Source organism: Drosophila novamexicana, unplaced genomic scaffold (assembly GCF_003285875.2).
Source record: "Drosophila novamexicana strain 15010-1031.04,08,12 unplaced genomic scaffold, DnovRS2.1 tig00000960-arrow-arrow-pilon, whole genome shotgun sequence".
Taxonomy (NCBI): domain Eukaryota; kingdom Metazoa; phylum Arthropoda; class Insecta; order Diptera; family Drosophilidae; genus Drosophila; species Drosophila novamexicana.
Genome location: NW_020824833.1, coordinates 808,539 through 826,631, shown reverse-complemented (window position 1 = coordinate 826,631; position 18,093 = coordinate 808,539). Strand labels below are relative to the sequence as shown.

Here is an 18,093-nt window from a genome sequence, read left to right as displayed (position 1 = left end):
ACCATTATTCAATTATTGATGATAACTATGAGTCCTTATACTTAAGGGGTCGAAGTTCGGTCTTTATAAAATTAATAAGCTTGGCCCAGTCAAATAATCACTATTTCCACACATTTTCCGCCAGTGCATAATTAAAATCTACCCGCACTAATTTAAAATTAGTTTATATAACCTTTGAGTGTTTTTCATTAAAGAGCGCTGGATTTTACAAAAAGTATGAAATGCGTATTAAACATACAATGCTAACATAGACATTAAGTTCGATTTTAAAGCCCATCGGATTGGAAACAAAACTTTCGCGACAAATGTAATAATTTTTTATAAATACCCCTTGAAATCAAGATGCAGGCCGTTCGGATGGCAGAAAAACTAGCTTCAGGCAACCCGTTTTCCTGATTTTTCCACACTTGTGGAAATTTTAGCTGCCTATCTCTTACAGACTGGGCAGTGCTCTGATCACAGTCAGACTGGACAAGCAGTTTTATATTTAGAAATGTGTATGATATTTTACTTAAATTAAGCTGACCGTCTCACATCCACACTTTGAATGTCACTTCATAGTCCTCTACTCCTACCCTCGTCAAATTGAAGGAGACATTGCCAATTCGCGTCGACTTCTTGAGCAGCTCGACGTGTTCCAGGAGCAGTTAAGATTAGGCTCCTTTGTAAGCTTGTCAGAATACAGTTTCGCAGCTGGTTTCTGAAAGCGCTTGTGGCTTAATTATAAGCAATAAACAAATAAAAACGAGCTATTGTCTTGCTAGTTTCTTAAGTTGTCCACCTCTTCATTTTAAATTCCCGTTTGCAATTTGGCGGTTGAACCTATTTCATGTATGTATGCAAAAAAAATGTCCACCTGTAGCTCCGTCCAGGCTTCGGAACTTTACATCATTGCTGTTATCATTCAATTTCCTATGCACAAATAAAACATTGTTTCTTTAAATACATATGTAACTGCATTTTGTCGGAAGCGGGCAGGAGAGACGAATTTTTGTAAGTGAACAAAAAGTAATAAATGCGTGAAAGAGTATTTAATCTGAGAAGCTAAAAATTGCTTTTGAGTTAAATTTTATTGATTAATTTAAGAAAACATTCTGACTGAGGTAACTGCGAAATTTATTAAAATAAAGAACGAACTATCCATAACGAAACGGTCGCATCTACAGCATTCTGTGTTGCATCTTCAGCTGCTGGTGGCGATAAAAGTTGTAGAGTTCACGTGACCGCTGCCTGGCCAGAACCTGGACGCGATACTGGTTGAGTATAAGCTTAGACGCCAGACAGCCGAAGTAGCACAGGAAGGCCAACATCAGGGCCAACAGAAGAGCGCCTACTTTCAGTCCACAGATTTGATCGTAACTGAGGCCCACCTGGTCGATGCTTTTTTTGATATTGCAAAGCATAATGCCATAGGTAATTGAAAACACATTTAGAAAGATATAGATCTTACTATAGAATCTACGAAAACTTTGCCACGATTTGAGCAGGAAATCGGGCACTGCGACAATAGCTGCAAGCACGTAAGCGATGAGTCCGGCCAGGATCTGCTTCCATTCATCGTATGTGACATCCATTATGAATGAATGTATTTTATAATGTCAGTATGACAGTAGCAGCCCCTTTGCGAGTTTTAACACCTGGCCAACTTAGAAAACTAGCTTGAATCAGCTTTCCAAATAATCACTTTCCAACACACAAGAAAATGTACTATACAATCTACCTATTATAAGTTTATATACATCTTTGTTGATGCCTATGAAAACATTGATATCTAATTAATTTACTTGATATCCCAACCTAAAAGCGAAAGGTCGCCGGTTCAACTCCAGCAGCAATTTACATTTCTTAAATATGTTATTTTAATTTCTTTTTATCGACAATAAAAAGTGGTAAAAATAAATTGCCAAGATTTTTTGCCAGAAATACTTATTTGCCCATTTGATAGGCAAAGAGAAATTAATAAAAACGAAAATAAAATAAATTCCAAATTATTTCCAGCTGATGATGTGTTAGAACTCGTGCCCTTATCAACCGACGGCACATACTTAATTCAAAATAGCAGCACAGACACACGCACACACACAGACACAGACACACTGCATACCATAAGGTACAATCGCAATTGCAATTGCAATTTTATTATATAATATATATTATTATGCAATATATATTATATACAAATTTATTGAAAGACAAAAACTGTGACAATTATTCTATTCAATCGCTTCTGTGTTTCTCAATTTTAATCAAAAAAATGAAATAAAATTGATCTGTATATATTATACGAAAAGCTACCTGTCTAATTTGGAGATGTCCAATTAAAGGTTTTTGCCAAAAATACCTCGATATCGATATCGATCTATGTATATCGATTGCTTGGAAGGGAAGCAACTTGTTGATCATTTCAAACAAATGTGATCTGTCTGTCCTACGTTCTACATTTATAGCCTGGGTCTATATGCTGAGTAGATACAAACGGAATCGGAGAGGTTTCCTTCTGCCCGAGGGCACAGAAGATTAGCTCGACTAAAGCGATCTAGTTTATTCAGCATAATTCGGTTTACGATCTAATCTTTTTACCCGAAACGGTGGAAAATAGGTGGATATCTGTTGTATGGACAATAATAAACATTCGATTCTGTCAATCCCGAAAATATTATGTTTGTACAGATCTCGCCTTTCCAAAGACTTCATAGCTAGTCGCTATTTATGGATCTCGAAAGTTTGATGGGTTCCGTCTAAATAATTTCTTTCTTTTGTTACACTTTAACATTAATATATTTCAGGTGCCATTGTTTTCTACGTTCAAGACGAATCTTATTTGTAGCTCACTTTCACAATCTCAACAAAAAAAAAAGTTATAGATAGAGACGAAGCAATGATGAAAGATAGATATAGCGATGCGTCGGTACTGAATGTCTGCAATCACCGACGGCGAATTCGTATTCAAGCTGGATATGGTATCGCATCTCCATTGATGGAGAACGTCCGTCCATAACAATAAGGAATTTGATTTAAAAGTCACGCTTCCATCCATCAGCTCCGGCTGCCAAATTATGTGTTTGGCCAGATAACTGGCGTATAGGGGATGGTTGCTAGCTCCGCCCATTTTAGTCGGCGCCTGCGTCTGGCCATTGCCTCATTGGAGCATAGTCCTCTCGCTGGCGTCCGGGGTTGCAAGTGCACTGCTGCCGAGGGCAAGGGTGAGGGCCTGCAGGGGCAGAGGGCAGTTGAACGCCAGGGCGTGAAAATATTCGCGCACGCAAATCGCTGCATGCAATTGAAAAAGGTCGAAGCGTTGAAATTTTCACGCTCGACGCTAAAAACTTTTTTAGCACCGTAATCCTTGGGTTAAGTAAAGCGGAGCCGTTCCATATATATATAATATTTCGATAAGGTCGACAATTAACAATTTAGGGTTTACGTGAAATAATTGCCCCCGAACAAGTGCACTGACGCGATAAAGAGGGGTCTTTTTTTTTTAAATATCTCATAGTCCTAAAGACATGGGCTGAAGTCTCTCACTAGAGCACGGATGTTGTACTGAGATGAAGTATATATAGTTCCGGGCATAACAAATAAAAATCATTTTATCAAGAATTTTGAATTATTATTAACTAATATTGTTGATGGGGGAAACGGCGTCGAGAAATCAAAGGCATTTCGAGAGTTCATCAATTAATCAGCCACTTGTCACACAAGCTTAATCGGAGAAGTGTGCATATCGTCGAATAATTGGATCCTGCATAGTAAATTCATCTTCTTATAAGTATAAGTACATCGAATCCAGTTGGCTGGATTATTGTATCAGAGTTTCGGCTGGCTGAGTATACAGAAAGTAGAATAGTTATATGTTAATGTTCTTTTTAAAAATTTTCATAATTCTTGTGGCGTGTTTACCGAAATTCTCTGGCCTTAAATTACAGAGTCAATCAGTGACGACTTTATTTTTCCAAAGCTAAGCATATACTTCCCATTTATGAAATGAGCTACACGAATCTACATTCGTATCCGGTGGATGGCTACCAGCGCGTCAGCTACTGTCGGACAGCTTCCATGAGGCGAATCAGGGACGACGGCGATAACGCCGCTGGGGACGGCGTTGTCATTTCCAAAGATCTGATCCTTGGGTGCAAGCCAGAGAAGGCCGACGACTTTAGACCGTTTGTCTTTGAACCGACGTGGTGCGTGTACATCAAGGCACAGGACGATGTGGACATGGGCCGATACGTGAAGCGGGTGACATTCCGCATGTCGCCGCGTCTGCCGCTGCGCCTGCATGTGGCTGATGCGTCGCCTTTCGAAATCACCGAAGTGCTAAGCACTGACTTTCCTCTGGAGCTGCAGGTGGACTACCTGGACCCCACCATGTCGCCCACAACTTATATGTACAAGCCGAACGATGTCTTTGACGGCAAATACAATGTGGATCTGCGAATGAATTTCCAGGGTCACGAGCGGAGGGACAAAATGTTCTTTATGAATCCATCGCCTGCTACGCAGCTGACCCTAACGACACCTGCGCCGCCATTAGTGACCCCAACTCTGCCCATAAAGTTGAAATTGCGCGTGGCTCCGCCACGAGATGTGGAGCGGGCTGTAAAGAAGCCAAAATCTGCCAAGTCTTCCACTCCCAACTCGGAAGATTCGGTAACGCCAAATGCGGAGCAGAATTTGATCCCGTTTACTACGCCGAGTGCTCCCAGACCCATATTCAATGTGCGCTTGCCTGCGCTCATGGAAATGAGCCCAGGCAAGCCGTAGTCCTCGTATTAGCTCGCACTCCCACTCGCAAAGCCTTGCCCAGTTGCGTGTCTGTATGTCTTTGCTAAGGGTTGTAGCTGCTCTCTAGCGCCGCCCACCAATGCTCTTGGGGTGGGTTGTGGCTTTGTCGTCAATTTCTGCTGTTGCGGGCCAGCGCTGCTTATCATTTCGTCGTCGCATTTTGCCGAGCTCAGACGTGCTCAAGCATGGCCTGGCTTCCAAGCAGTTCGAATGGCGCGGATAATGCGGACGAACGCAGTACAAACAGCCACTCAAGCTCCCCATCCTCGGCTAACAGCACAGCAGCAGGCGGCGGCGTTACTTGTGTTGGGGGCGGGAGGCGCGAGGAGAGCAACATCAATGGCACCACTCGACAGCCGCCAGCGCTGTTGCGTCATGCCACACCCTATGTACAGCCCAAGACGGAGTCCATATCGGATGGAGATGGTGATCTATCGGATTTCTCGCTAAACGACACCGAGGAGGAAGACGACGATCTGCGTGACTATATTGTCCTTAACGGCAGCCAAACGGACGGTAAGCAGCATGGCGAGACGTGAATCGATTGCCATTAATATCTTCTCCTTCTGTCTAATTCTTCAGCGAATCGCTCCCTGTCCAACTCGCCACGCAGTGCCAGTGGCCAGAATCTCTTTGCCAGTGGGAATCTGGCGCCGCCGGCCAACGGCGGCAGCAGCCAAACTGGTGGACCAGGAACTGGAGCTGGTGGTGCTGGATTGGGAGTGCTCAATGCGGTATCTGGCAATGCTGGCACTGGAGGCGTGCGAAAGGTGTTCACCAACACGCGCGAGCGCTGGCGCCAGCAGAACGTGTCGGGCGCTTTTTCGGAGCTGCGCAAGCTGGTGCCCACACATCCGCCGGACAAGAAGCTGTCGAAGAACGAGATTCTGCGCTCAGCCATCAAGTACATCAAGCTCCTATCGGGCGTACTGGAATGGCAGGAACTGCAGACGCCTCATTCCGACGAGCCCAACAACAACGACAAGCAGATGACCAATGGCCATGCTGGCGACGCACTGCGTCATATCAAATGTGAGCGCTTCGACAGGGATACTACCCAGCGGGCTAGCACCAATGATTTGCTTATGATTGCCCCAGGTGCCCATATCAAAACGGAGCACGCCCAGTTGGGCAACTACGAAGAGCCGCCTAGAATCTGCACGGCAGCTGGCACGCCTGCACCGCCAGCACTTATACTCCACGTACCTGGACCTGTGCCCCCAGTCTCGCCCTCGCCCGTGATTGTGCCCTTGCCCGGAATCGCAGGTGTCTCCGTGGCGGCATCTTTTAAGCCTGCCACAGCCAGTAGAGCAGGCAGCAGGCGGCGCCTCAAGTCAACAACAGAATCCGCAACCAGCGAACCGAACCTCAGCCACAACCCAACCCACAGCCAGAGTAAGCGACGCAAGCCATGAGCCAAATGACACCAGCAACACCACCAAAATAGAATTGGGCATAACAAGTCGAACCATGTGTAAATTAGTTAAATATATATTTAAATTCTAAATTAACAATTAACCAAATGAGCACGTCATGTGCTTCTACGGTATTTCCTAAAACCTTAAATTCTTGGCCGAAGGATTAAGGCTAGCAATCAGCCTGGCTGCCGAGCAGTCTGGCTAGTTTTCCACTCGCTGACTTGGAACCAATCCTCCACTCCTAGCATCAACCAAGGTTGCAAACTTGTTCAAAACCGACCGTTGGAACAGTTGCCAGGATTGAGCTGTTCCACCGGTTGTCCAAGTACTGAAGCCGGCCAATAACTTCTCCAGATCATCTATAATATTGTAGAAGTTTGCTGTTTTGGAATGATTTTAGATAGGATTTTGCATAGCTTCGTCTTGGTGATGATGAGTTACATCATGAGTTACCATATCATATAGATCCCAAGATATTTCATCATGCAGCGCCGTTGATCTCCAATCAGCATAATTTATTTAGGTAATTTCATGAAAACCAAAAAACATTCTTATCGTTCTACGGGTAATATTCGATCTCCTGGGAATATTCATTCTCCTGGGAGCTCTCCAGTGCCTCGTGCCTCTGCAGTTCCTGCAATTGCTGGTACAGATCATAGAGAACTCGAGCGCGCTGCTTTGCCAGTTCCAGGGCTCGATGTTGAGCAAGGATCAGCTTAAAGGACATGCAGGCATAGTAGCAACCGAGGGTAATCATCAGTGCCATTAGGAAAGCACATGCGTATAGCTCACAGATTCTCTCATAGCTCAATTGCAGCCTGTAGATGGTTTGTCGGAACTTGTATAGCAACAAGCTGTAAATAATTGAAAATATTGACACATAGACGTAAACCTTGTGATACCATCTGGTAAAGCGCATCCATATCGCGCGTAGCATAGCAGCTAAGGCGATGGCATGTACGACTATGTCTACGTAGCATCTGGCTAGCATCGGCATCCATTCCTCATAGAGAAGGTCCATCACGAGCAGTTATTTTCGAAATTTGAACTACTCTCCAGTGGGCGGCTTTTACCGCCTGGCCAACTTAGCAAACTAGATCAAATCAGATGCTGCTCCATCAAAGTTCGCAAGCATCTTACACACATTTACTTTACACTTTTAATTATTGCTTATACCTTGATCATCCAGAAAAGAGAGATTCTTGAACAGAACGCAAGCCGCATGCTTAATCTCCAGCAGCCATCTAAATCTACGGCCGTCTCAAGGCACACTCAGTAGGCACACTCCCTGAACTCAGGAGCAGCCCCAGCGATGGTCCTTGCCATGCGCGTGGTGCAAACATGAGACCACAGATGACAAACGTTGCGGACCCCAAGCCCGTGCACTTGCTCCATCTGCTCCATCCCACAGTACAATTCGCAGAAGTGACTAAATATAAAACGACACAGTATATATACATTATATAAGTCCAGTAGAGAGACCAGCTCCATGGGCGGCATGACGCCAAGAGCGGATGACGCAGCAACGTGAGCAAAAAAAGGCACAGCCAGAAGCGTTATATGTTCGGTGCAATAAACGGGGCGGTAGTCGGCGGGAGCACATGTCCTCCGGCGAATCGAGGCGGCGCTGCACGTGAGCATTGGTCAGGTTGCAGGGGGGTTAGAATTTCCCTTAGGGTAGGGAGAAGACGGAGCGCAGCAGCAGTTTTTGTCCACGTGTGTGTAGGAGGAAGCTAGTATGTTTGTGACAGCAGTCTAGCGCGGGGTTCAGGGAATCTCCCAGTCGGCACTCTCGCTTAAAGCAGCCTTTTGTTTCTGTTTGTGCTTTTGCACAATTATTAAGCCCAACACAAAATCCTTAAATAATTGGCTTCTTGTCTTTTTGTTGGCAATATTACTAGGTTCTATATCTCTATATATACAACTATTTCTCCAGCCTGACTGAGTGACTGATTTGTCAAGGCACAACCTGATCCGTAACAGATAGAAATCTGAAACTTTAGAAAACTGACTTAAATCTTAAATTTATTTAAGACGTCATCCACACTTTTATTATGAATATTTCGTTTTTGGGTTCAAGCTACACAGCTCGGGACTAAAATGTGCGGAAAACGTTAATTCAAACTTTTGGTTCTTCATTTTCAAACTCATTTTAGAGTATCTATGTAGGATATAGCTTGAGACATACATTACAATTTCCCGGCCTTGTCCGCGGCAAGTTTTGTGCTTCAAATTTTAGAACTTAACTTTTTCACTCATTTGCCGCCCGTTGACAATTTAAATCCATCCGTGCTGTCATGAACTCGACGTCTAAGGTTATATTTTGCAAAGACGTTTGAAAATAAGTTTAAAGTCGAATAAAGAACCAAATGTTGGAGTCAACGTTTTTTGACCATGTGAATTTTAAAGCCACAAAATAAACTATCGTTTATTAAACATTTGACCCGCGTTTTCCATCCAAAAGCGGCGAACTTTGCGAAACTGAGGATGCTTGGATTCTGCGAAAAGTGTGAAAAACGTCTTAAATGATTTTTGAAAACGATAATCTGTGACCCCCATTTTCCCCAAGGAGAAGGGATAGAGGGATTTCTGCAAATGATTTTAAGGACAATCGGATGATAAACAATAAAGTTTCATTCAACCGTTCTTCACTACTTTTTCACACGTGCACCTCCATCACAGGTAACTACAGTGAAATGTTCAGCTTCCCAGCTCTTACGGCTTGGATCACTTGGATCAATCAATCAATCAGTCAGGTCAAAAAGTTTTGTATATAGAAATACACACATGTATGCACAATTTATGCTAAGCAGGCGCTTCTTCTTCTCCGACCATTGTAGGGCATAAATAATACGACAGCATCCTATTGCCAAGTCTCAAGACTAAGAATTCGATATTCAGTTTTGAGTGGGAGAAAGAACATACGAAATGAAATCGTTACCAAGTTAGGTGTACCCAGCTCCTACAATTAGTTGGCTTAAAAAAAGCATGTCCAAAACTAATTTGACCAATATTATCAAAATAGGACAATATATTGATGAAAAGCGATAAGCATGCTCTGCGTCTGATATAAGAGAATATTATTTGAACAGTTTTAAGTCTCCAGCTTTGGTAATTTTCGAGATCGACATATATAATACATAACGAAATACCTAGAGACATTCTCACAAAATCATCAACGATTATCAATGTGTTCGAGTTATGAAAACTGGATAGGAAATTTCATTTATGACAATCCTTTGAGCTGATGTTAAACTGGCAAAAGGGAATTCCTGCAATAGTCTATAAATGAAACCAAATGAGATAATTTAGTTTTGTAATTTTTATTGTTTTTTACTTTTTAAATTAATGTTCTTGTGTTTTTCATGTTTTTATTGTTGTTTTTTTTTTTTTTTTATCTTTTTTGTATTAATTTTTGAGTGGGTCTTTGTTTGAATTTGGTTAGGTTCTTGTTTTTAAATGTAAATTTTCATTTTGGTAAGCGAAACGCTGAAATTGTTGTTCATATATATTTTCATAGCTTATTATAATTCTTTTGTTCTTTAGTTTTGTGTATTTTGATTTTTTGGGGAAGGGTATTTTTCCGTTTGAAAACGTGTTTAATAATTATTAACTAAAGTGAGTTGTTTGTTCTATGCCTTAAGTGTGTGAGTGTGTGAGTGTGTGTATTTTGTGAGTAGTTTTGTTTTTTTTTTGTTAATTTTGTTAATTTTATTGTGTGTGTTTTAAATATTATTTACTAAAACGTTTTAAAGACTTTAGCTTAGATTGTTCTCAATATTTTGTTAGCTCGAAAACAACTCAAAACGAACTTCAAACCATTCCAAAAAGTACACAGAATGCAGCTATGCGTAAATGTAGAACATAAAATCGAAAGGAATGCAGGCATACATACATAAGTATAATACATACAACTATAATTAGTTTAGTACATATTTGCTTAAGCAAAGAGAAAAATTCGCTACTATTGGCGCCAGAGCTTGCGGAGGGGAAAACAAGCCTTTGGAATCGTCATAGATGGGCAGGTAAACGTTCTAATCAAGGCTCCAGGTGCGACAGGCTTGAGCTGTCCATCTGGAATTTTGAAATATACCTCATGCTGCTAACTTTTCTTTGTGTTTTTTTTTTTTTTTAAATTCTGTTTTTCTGCTTCTTATTGTTCTTGGGTGTCGGGTGATCATTTTTTAAAATAATTCAGATATTCAATTGCAGCTAAATGTTGATTAATTTTACAATTTATGCATAATAATCATTGTTTCATTCGAGAGATTCCTTTGTTTTCCGTGTTAACGTTATTTGATTTTTATTTTGTTTTCTTTTGTAAATTATTATTTATTTTAATGGGTGGCGTCGCTCGCTAAAAGCGTGTTTTATATTTTTTTAATATTATTTTCACTAAATTAAAAAACATATATATTTATATACATATATATTTATATATGCTGTATATATATATATATATATATATATTTATATATATGCTTTTGTTTTAATCAAGTATTATGCTATGTTGTTTATAGATGTTCTTGAGTTTCTCGTTTTATAATCGTATTAAAATGCTAGTGTTGGACTGAAAAACGGTACTAAATAGTTAATATAAGGGCTCTTGGTTTAATAGGACACTGGAACTGGGTTTCGGGTTTGGATTCGTAATTGGAAACGATATTAAATTACGATTTGCGACGTGATTCCGGTATATAGAGCAATTTGTTTATATGCCTGTCTACATGCAATATATATATATATATATATATATATATATATATATGCACTTTATATTATATATATATATATATATATATTTCATATGGGCTTAGGTGATGAGCATATATTTGCCATATGCTATTTGCAAGTTCTATTCGATCATTTTGCATGCATTGTCAAAATTATTTGAATGCTTGTTGTCGATTTGGGTTGGTTTTTTGTCTTGTTTGTTGTTTGTTTCTATTCTTAACTACAACAACAATAACAACAGATCAACATGTATTGTTGTTTGTACGTGTTGTTGTGGTTATATATAAACATTTAATTGTATTTTAAATGGGACAAAAAATTTTGATTTATTTTACTAGGTTTTTGTTTTTGTTTTTGTTTTATTTTTCGCTTATGATTTATTACGTTTGCAAATTGTTTTTTATTGCGTTAGGTTTTTGTTTTTGCTTTTCCCTTTTCCCTTTTTGATTTGTGACACCGTATTTCGTGCGTGCCTGTTATTATGTATGAATTAATTTTTTTTTTTTTTTTTTTTTTTGTTTTGTTCTGTTTTGTAATAATACATATTTGTTACATATGCAGTTAGGCATTTGCTTTGCTTTGTATTTTGTGGGTTTTAGTTATTTTGTTTTAGATTATGCTAAGATTTTGCGTTGCGCCCAATGTACAAGCAATCATACACACATACACAATACAAGCCCACACACACACACACACACACACACACACACACACACACACACATCGCTTACGCACGCTGCATATGCATGTGTGTGTAAACAAACATGTATTTGCGATCCATGAGAGAAGAGCAGGGAAAAGCTTTTGACATAGGGAAAACTTTCGGAAGAACACAACTGCATGCATAGATACAAAATTACATCTGCATGCATGCACATGTGTGTGTGTGTGTGTGTTGGGTGAAAATAAATTTAAGCGCTATTTAAAACAAATAGTTTATTTAACCCTTGCTATTCCTACATATGCGATTTGGGTGAACGTTTTAATTTTTAGACTGGAGTTTCTCTTTACTTGTTTTGCTCTTTCCGTGCTTCTTTCTGTATGTGTGTATGTGTGAAGTTGTAAATTGAATGTTGCTTTATTTACTTTAAGCCCCGTTGCATAAGAGGCGAGCAAAAAAAAATGTTAATAACAGTTCACTGTAAACAACATTTACATTAACATGGCGCCGCCGCTCTGCTAACCCGATGTGCCGGCTGACGTTGCGTCAGCTTCTGCTGCTGCTGCGTCGTTGTCGCCGCTGCCATTGCTGCTGCCACCACCACCACCACCACCACCACCATCCTCGTCACCTGCAGCGCTGCCCTCAGCCTCACCATTGCCGCTGGCGCTGCTGTTCAAGGCGCTGTTCGACTGCGAGCCTGCGAAGGTTGTTGCAAAAGAGAGATAGAGTAGACAAAAATTTTTCTTTGTGAATTGTTGTTCTTGCTGCTGCTGCTGCTGCTGCTGCTATCAGCAGTTGCGAGTTGACAAAAAATAACACATTGAACAGGAAATGCTTATATGGAATTACGTTATGTGACAGAGTGAAAGAGATAGAGAGTGAAGAGCGAGCCGGAGTAGCTATTATGTTCACAAGCATGCAAAATTAGGCGCCTGCACAGCATGGAGCAGACACAACGGGTAAAAAAAAACAAACAATATGTCGCCGCCGCTGACAGCCGTCGCCGCCGCCCGCCCGCTCCCTGTGCACACCCACTAGCAACAACAAAAACACAAAATGAACAAATAAAATAAGGAAAAAATAGGTGAATTCGTTTATATGGTTTTTCTTCGTTTTTTTTTTTTTTTTTTAATTTTTATTATTTTTTATTTTTGTTTTTCAGCATTTTTGTAATTTTGCTCAGTGTTCCATGTCTCATCATATTTATCTTTATCAACAACATTCTTTTGTCTATGCATTAAACCATGAATATTATTGGCATTACAGAAGTAATATGTATACATAACGGTGTATGTGTTTTCTTTATATGTGTCTAGTTGTTGTTATCTCAATTAAATTATTGTTAATCTTTTATTTTATATTGTTGTTGCAGCTCTTCTTCTTCTTCTTCTTCTTCTTCTTCTTCTTCTTGTTGTTGTTGTTATTTAACCAATTTGTTTGTGTGTATGCCTAAATTACTAGGAAAATGTTTATTCAATTTAGTATGTAGTATGTGTGTTCTGCTTTTAATTGTTTATATGTATGTAATTATAATAATAATAATTAGTTTAAAGTAGTTTTAATAAACTATATAAATAAATATAAGTTTTATTTTTACAATGTTTCGCACTTGCATTTGTTAATTGTTGTTAAGTTTGCAACTTGATTTAATCAGAAAAAAAAGCTATAAGAAATTGATTAAGCTGGTTATCGGTATCGGTATCGGTATCGGCATCGGAATCCGTTATATAGTTCTCCAGCTGCCTCTCTGTCTGATCTTTTGTCTAATTCTGATCCTATATTTGAACTCAAATGTTAACATTTGTCTGAAATACATACACATGTATACATATATCTACATATTGCAACTAAACCAGCGATACGAGTACAGTCATATATAGTTGTTTATGTATGTATGCAACAATATGTGTATGTGTGTCTCAATGTTAATTTATTAAGAAGCATATTGTACATACACAGCTACACTATATACTCAGACGGGCAAAAGTCCACGTACAACCTCCACTTTCCAACACTGACAGAACCAAGAACATTGTAAAAAAATTGTTTGGTTTTGATGCTGTTTTAAGAAAACCACATCTATCAAATGTAAACAAATTCCTGTTTCCGTCTGCACAGGACTTTTAACTGAGTTTTAGGTAAATTATAAATGAAACTAATATTGTTTCACTTTTTTGTTTTTTTTTTTTTTTATAATGTTTCTGTTTCATCGAGCAGTATGGGGGTGTTACGTGCACTTGTGGCCGCCTCTCTAAAAGCATACAACAGCTAATATTCTCAGACTGCTCTCATCCAAATATATATATATATATATATATATATATATATAAAAATTAAGTTTTTACATAAAAAATTGTTATTTATGCTGTTGGTGTATGTGTAATATTTTTTTTATTTTATTTTTTTTTTTTTCGTGTTTTATGCTTTAAGTATTTCTCTAAATTTAATATACATACATTATTGTGTATTTATTTTAAATAATTTGATGTATGCATTTGTTGTTGTATTTTTTCTTTCTTTTCCACTCAATGCACTCTGTTTTGTTTTTTATTTATTACAAAATAATAATTATTTAATAAAAATAATTTATTTATTTAATTTATATTTTGTATATATAATGCGTTTTACAAAAAAAAGGTTATAATTAATTTATTAGTTAGGTTTAGATATATTGCAAGGCATTCAATTGCTTGCTTGTGTTTTTGTTGTTTTCATTTTTTGTTTGTTTTGTTTTTGTTTATGCAATTAATTGTAAAATTAACATAATATTAACATTATGTTACTGATTTTTATGCAGCCAAAGCTTATGTTGAATATTTTGTGTAATTGCTGTCACGTTTCTTTCATCGATTTTTGTCGTTCAGGATCAACAAAATTATAGTCATTATTAAATTGTGCAATTAAATAATTTGATGTTTTTGCTTTTATTATTTTTTACTACACATTTCGATTTTACCATACTAAAATAGATTGGTTACAGGAAAAAATAATAATTAAAACAAAAATATGTGAAATTGTTAAATTGAAATTAAATATTCAATGACTTTAAGTTTATAAATGTATGCATGTATATAGGGTATATTGGTGTGCGTGTGTGCATGTGTGCATGTGTGCATGTGTGCATGTGTGTGTGTGTGTGTGTACTATAAAGGGCGACAATTCCACAGGGTTTTGCTTTTACCGCTGAAAGCTGTCAATATTACAGTTTCGCCTGCTAATTTATTTAATTTTCTTTATTAATTAATTTAAAAAAAAAAGTAATTATAATAAAATAATAATTATAATAATAATAAAAACAAGCCAACATTGGCATTAGCAATGACATTGCTATTACAGTTATTACTTTAGTTGTTTTATTTTAAGTTTAAAATAAATTTTATTTTATCTATGTAAAATTTTGCATTACATGTGTTTTATTTTTTTGCTTGCTTTTTTTTTTTTTTTTTTTTTTTTTTTTTTTTTTTTTTTTGAAGCTGCTTGTTTCTTCCTCTTTCTTATGTGTTTATGCATGAGTTTTACAAATACGTATTATTTTTCTATTTTATATGCATTTTCCTTTTGTTTTTTTTTTTTTTATTTTATATATTTTTATATTAATGATCTTTTGAAAATTGCTTTAAATTAATTATGTAATTAATTTTATATTGTGTATATATCAATGTATTTAATTATATTTAGTTTTTGCCGGTTGTGTTTGATTTATGTGTTGTGTTGTTGGTTTTTCTTTTATTTTCTTTTGCATTTCCCATTCTTTATCTGTTTATAGTATACGCGTCTCTGTGTGTGTGTGTATGTGTGTTTGTGTGTGTGTTTGTGTGTGTGTGTGTTGTATAATATATATATATAGATATATTTATGCATATATATATGTATATATATATATAGATATATTTAAATATATATATTTTGATATAGACATAGATATATATACATATATATATATTTGTTTTTTTCGTATGTTGCTATTGCCCCTATGAATCTGTAAATAAACGAAAAAGAAACAAAAGAGAAAACGAAAAATAAAGTAATTTAATTAAAAAGAAAAACAAAAAGTTTTTAAAGCAAATAAATATAGTATATTTATACCCAAAAAAAAAAAAGAAAAAAAAACACTGGCAACTTATAATTACAGTAGGTTTCATTAATTGCTAGCACAGGACGTAACAGGATGTAAAAGGATGAATGGTGGTGGGGGGGGGGGGGGGGGGGGGGGGGGGGGGGGGGGGGCACGGAACATCCATTACATTCGTTTAATATGTAATCAGCATACAAAATGGCACATGCATGATAAATAAAAAAAAAACAAAAAAAAAAAAAAACAAAAAAGAAAAAGCTCTCTCTATCGGTTAGCCAAAGATTGGATACACTTGCAGACATTTAAAAACCAATTTCTTCTATATGATATAGGTGTAATATCAAGTCGGACTCTCTTTTATTACTATGCGCATAGGTTAAAGCTAACTCACTTTTCAAGTAGCTCCCAGTAACGTCTCAGCCCCCGGACTCTATGGCCAACAACATATATGGCCTAGGCCTTAATATATTCTTGTCGTTCCTATTAATTTATTAAGCTATCGCTTCTATTTCCATGCTATTGCTTCCATAGCATTTGAGATATAAAGAAAAACCGAATCGAGCAGATCTGTATTTACTTTATATTTTCTAATAAATGCCTCTCGTGTACTCGGACATATTGTGATCAGACAAACTAGATGGGCTCTTAAGTAAGTCGGGCTATATGGATTGAAGTAATCGCTCCTCCACCCGCAAGTCATCCACACATGCTAGGTTATTTAAGAAGAGAACACATAACAACAGAAAGATGAAGAAAGAGAGCAAACAAAGAATGTTTGTTAACAGCGAGGAATTGGGGAAAAACAAAGCAGGGATGGCACGGATGGCACTCGCCCGATGATGCAACCCAACGCTAGAGACTCCGCTCAGCCTAGGAAAGTATTCTCCAAAAGGGGTTATAGAGCGAGTAAGAAGAAGGTCAGTGAAAATTGTGAAACTTTATTTGAGAACGAAAATATGACAGGTTGTTTTTATTGCATATGGATTAACAGCTCTTTGTTGGCCTGACTTGAACTGAACCGGTAATGAGGGATCGAATGGGAAAAGGATTGCACTTCTAGGTTTAGTTAGTTTTGCGTCGCAACTTGGCCCCGCAACGAATCGAAGTTCGGTTTCGGTCGGGATCTATAGATGGTTGCAATTGGGGTTTCGATTTCGACTTGCTGGGCTTGAATTTGATCTTGTTTTTGCTTTTGTTCTTGATAGTCTTGAGCTGACTGTGAACGGATCTTGCGCTGGGTTTTCGTCAAGCTTGATGGGTTATGCAAGTTAGGCAAGTGGGACTGGGGCTCAACTAAAAGCAAGCAAACCGAGAGAGAGAGAGAGAGAGTGAGAGTGTGAGATAGAGTGAGAGAGGCAGGCAGACAGACAGACAGAGTGAGAGAGAGAGAGAGAGAGAGAGGCTGATCTGTTACGACCGTCGGCTCAGATGCGAACTGGGCACACGCTTACTCACCTGTTATGTTGGCGCCACCAGCATTGCTTGTGGCAATTGCGCCGGCTGCTGTGGCAGCTGCCGCAACGCCACCACCGCCACCGCCGCCGCCACCACCGCCGGCGACAGTTGCTGGCGCATTTGATTGCTGCGCATTTGGAGCCGATGCAACAGCAGATGCGACGGCAGTTGCATTGCCACTGTTGCTGCTGCTGTTGTTGCCCTGAACGCCAACGTTTGCGGCAGCTCCTACTGCTGCTGATGCGGGCGCCTGCTGTTGCTGCTGTGACTGAGCGGCACCATCAGCGGACGCACCGCTGCCCGTTGAGGAGACGCTGGTTGAGCCACTGGCCGCGGCGGGTGCTGCACCGCCGGCTGAAGCGCGATTAGCACCGGTTGTATGTGCTGCATTCTGCAGATGCTTTGGCAACAACTGTGGCACTAAGCTAGGCTGTATCGAGAGTTCTGCAATGCAAGGCGTGTCAATAGATCAATGCGGACCAAGCATATCCGAGGCTGAACTCACCATGCTCTGTAAAGTTAAATAGTGGCGGCATGTCGCGGCCATTGGGCAAGGTGTGATTGCCCTCCATGCGCAGCTCATCGAAGAACGGGTGTGCACAGGCCTTGAGCGGCGTGATGCGGGCGCTGGGCGTGTACTCGAGCAGCTGCGACACCAAGTTGATAGCTTCTGTCGGAGTGCGTATACGGAAAACCTGTGCGATAACAAAATCCAATTAGTTTACAATAATTATCGATGCGATGCAATTACAGCTGACATTTCTTAGGGGCTGGACTGAACCGGGCAGGCTCGCACACAGCGTGAGGTGAAGTGGGTTGGAATGAGACTATCACAATATTAATCACATATATAACATGGATCTATGTATTATATAGTACATATTGCTGTGACGTCCCTGGGCTTAGAATACAGCGGCAACATGGACATAAGGCGGGGCGCAATAAAGAGGCAAGACAACAAT

At 39.0% G+C, this 18,093-nt stretch overlaps 4 protein-coding genes across 9 annotated transcripts in view; 2 read left to right on the top strand and 2 right to left on the bottom strand.

Moving 5' to 3' along the window:
• Nucleotides 1-3,820: 3,820 nt before the first annotated feature.
• On the top strand, nt 3,821-4,785 carry LOC115765377. The gene has a single exon (XM_030708901.1). The coding sequence runs from the start codon at nt 3,985-3,987 to the stop codon at nt 4,762-4,764; it is 780 nt and encodes a 259-aa protein (XP_030564761.1). The 5' UTR covers nt 3,821-3,984; the 3' UTR covers nt 4,765-4,785.
• Nucleotides 4,786-4,951: 166 nt separating this feature from the next.
• Nucleotides 4,952-6,273, top strand: LOC115765376 (class E basic helix-loop-helix protein 22). Of its 2 annotated transcripts, XM_030708900.1 has the most exons (3): nt 4,952-5,301; nt 5,368-5,817; nt 5,884-6,273. In XM_030708900.1, exons 1-3 carry the CDS (start codon nt 4,971-4,973, stop codon nt 6,198-6,200), a joined length of 1,098 nt encoding a protein of 365 aa, XP_030564760.1. In that variant the 5' UTR covers nt 4,952-4,970; the 3' UTR covers nt 6,201-6,273. The 2 variants fall into 2 exon arrangements, with proteins under 2 accessions (XP_030564760.1, XP_030564759.1); XM_030708899.1 differs by having other exon boundaries at nt 5,368-6,272.
• Nucleotides 6,274-6,372: 99 nt separating this feature from the next.
• On the bottom strand, nt 6,373-8,090 carry LOC115765337. Its single transcript, XM_030708842.1, has 2 exons — nt 6,657-8,090; nt 6,373-6,583 (listed from the first exon to the last, which is right to left on the bottom strand). Exon 1 carries the CDS (start codon nt 7,222-7,224, stop codon nt 6,763-6,765), a length of 462 nt encoding a protein of 153 aa, XP_030564702.1. The 5' UTR covers nt 7,225-8,090; the 3' UTR covers nt 6,373-6,583; nt 6,657-6,762.
• Nucleotides 8,091-11,670: 3,580 nt separating this feature from the next.
• LOC115765441 (protein kinase shaggy) overlaps nt 11,671-18,093 on the bottom strand; it is a 57,630-nt gene continuing 51,207 nt past the window's right edge. For 2 of the 5 annotated variants that reach the window (XM_030709007.1, XM_030709008.1), the window contains exons 8-10: nt 17,637-17,826; nt 17,132-17,575; nt 16,590-16,969 (exon numbers count right to left, since the gene is read on the bottom strand). In XM_030709007.1, the coding sequence (XP_030564867.1) occupies nt 16,743-16,969; nt 17,132-17,575; nt 17,637-17,826 (861 nt within the window). In that variant the 3' untranslated portion in view covers nt 16,590-16,742. Of the gene's footprint in view, nt 12,299-16,589; nt 16,970-17,131; nt 17,576-17,636; nt 17,827-18,093 lie in introns of those variants that run through there. The other 3 variants (XM_030709010.1, XM_030709011.1, XM_030709009.1) reach the window with 2 other exon arrangements.

Coding starts and splice junctions, on each gene's coding strand:
- LOC115765376 (XM_030708899.1), top strand. CDS start 4,971: ATGGCCTGGCTTCCAAGCAGTTCGAATGGCGCGGATAATGCGGACGAA. Junction 5,302..5,367: donor TAACGGCAGCCAAACGGACG/GTAAGCAGCATG, acceptor CTAATTCTTCAG/CGAATCGCTCCCTGTCCAAC.
- LOC115765377 (XM_030708901.1), top strand. CDS start 3,985: ATGAGCTACACGAATCTACATTCGTATCCGGTGGATGGCTACCAGCGC.
- LOC115765337 (XM_030708842.1), bottom strand. CDS start 7,224: ATGGACCTTCTCTATGAGGAATGGATGCCGATGCTAGCCAGATGCTAC.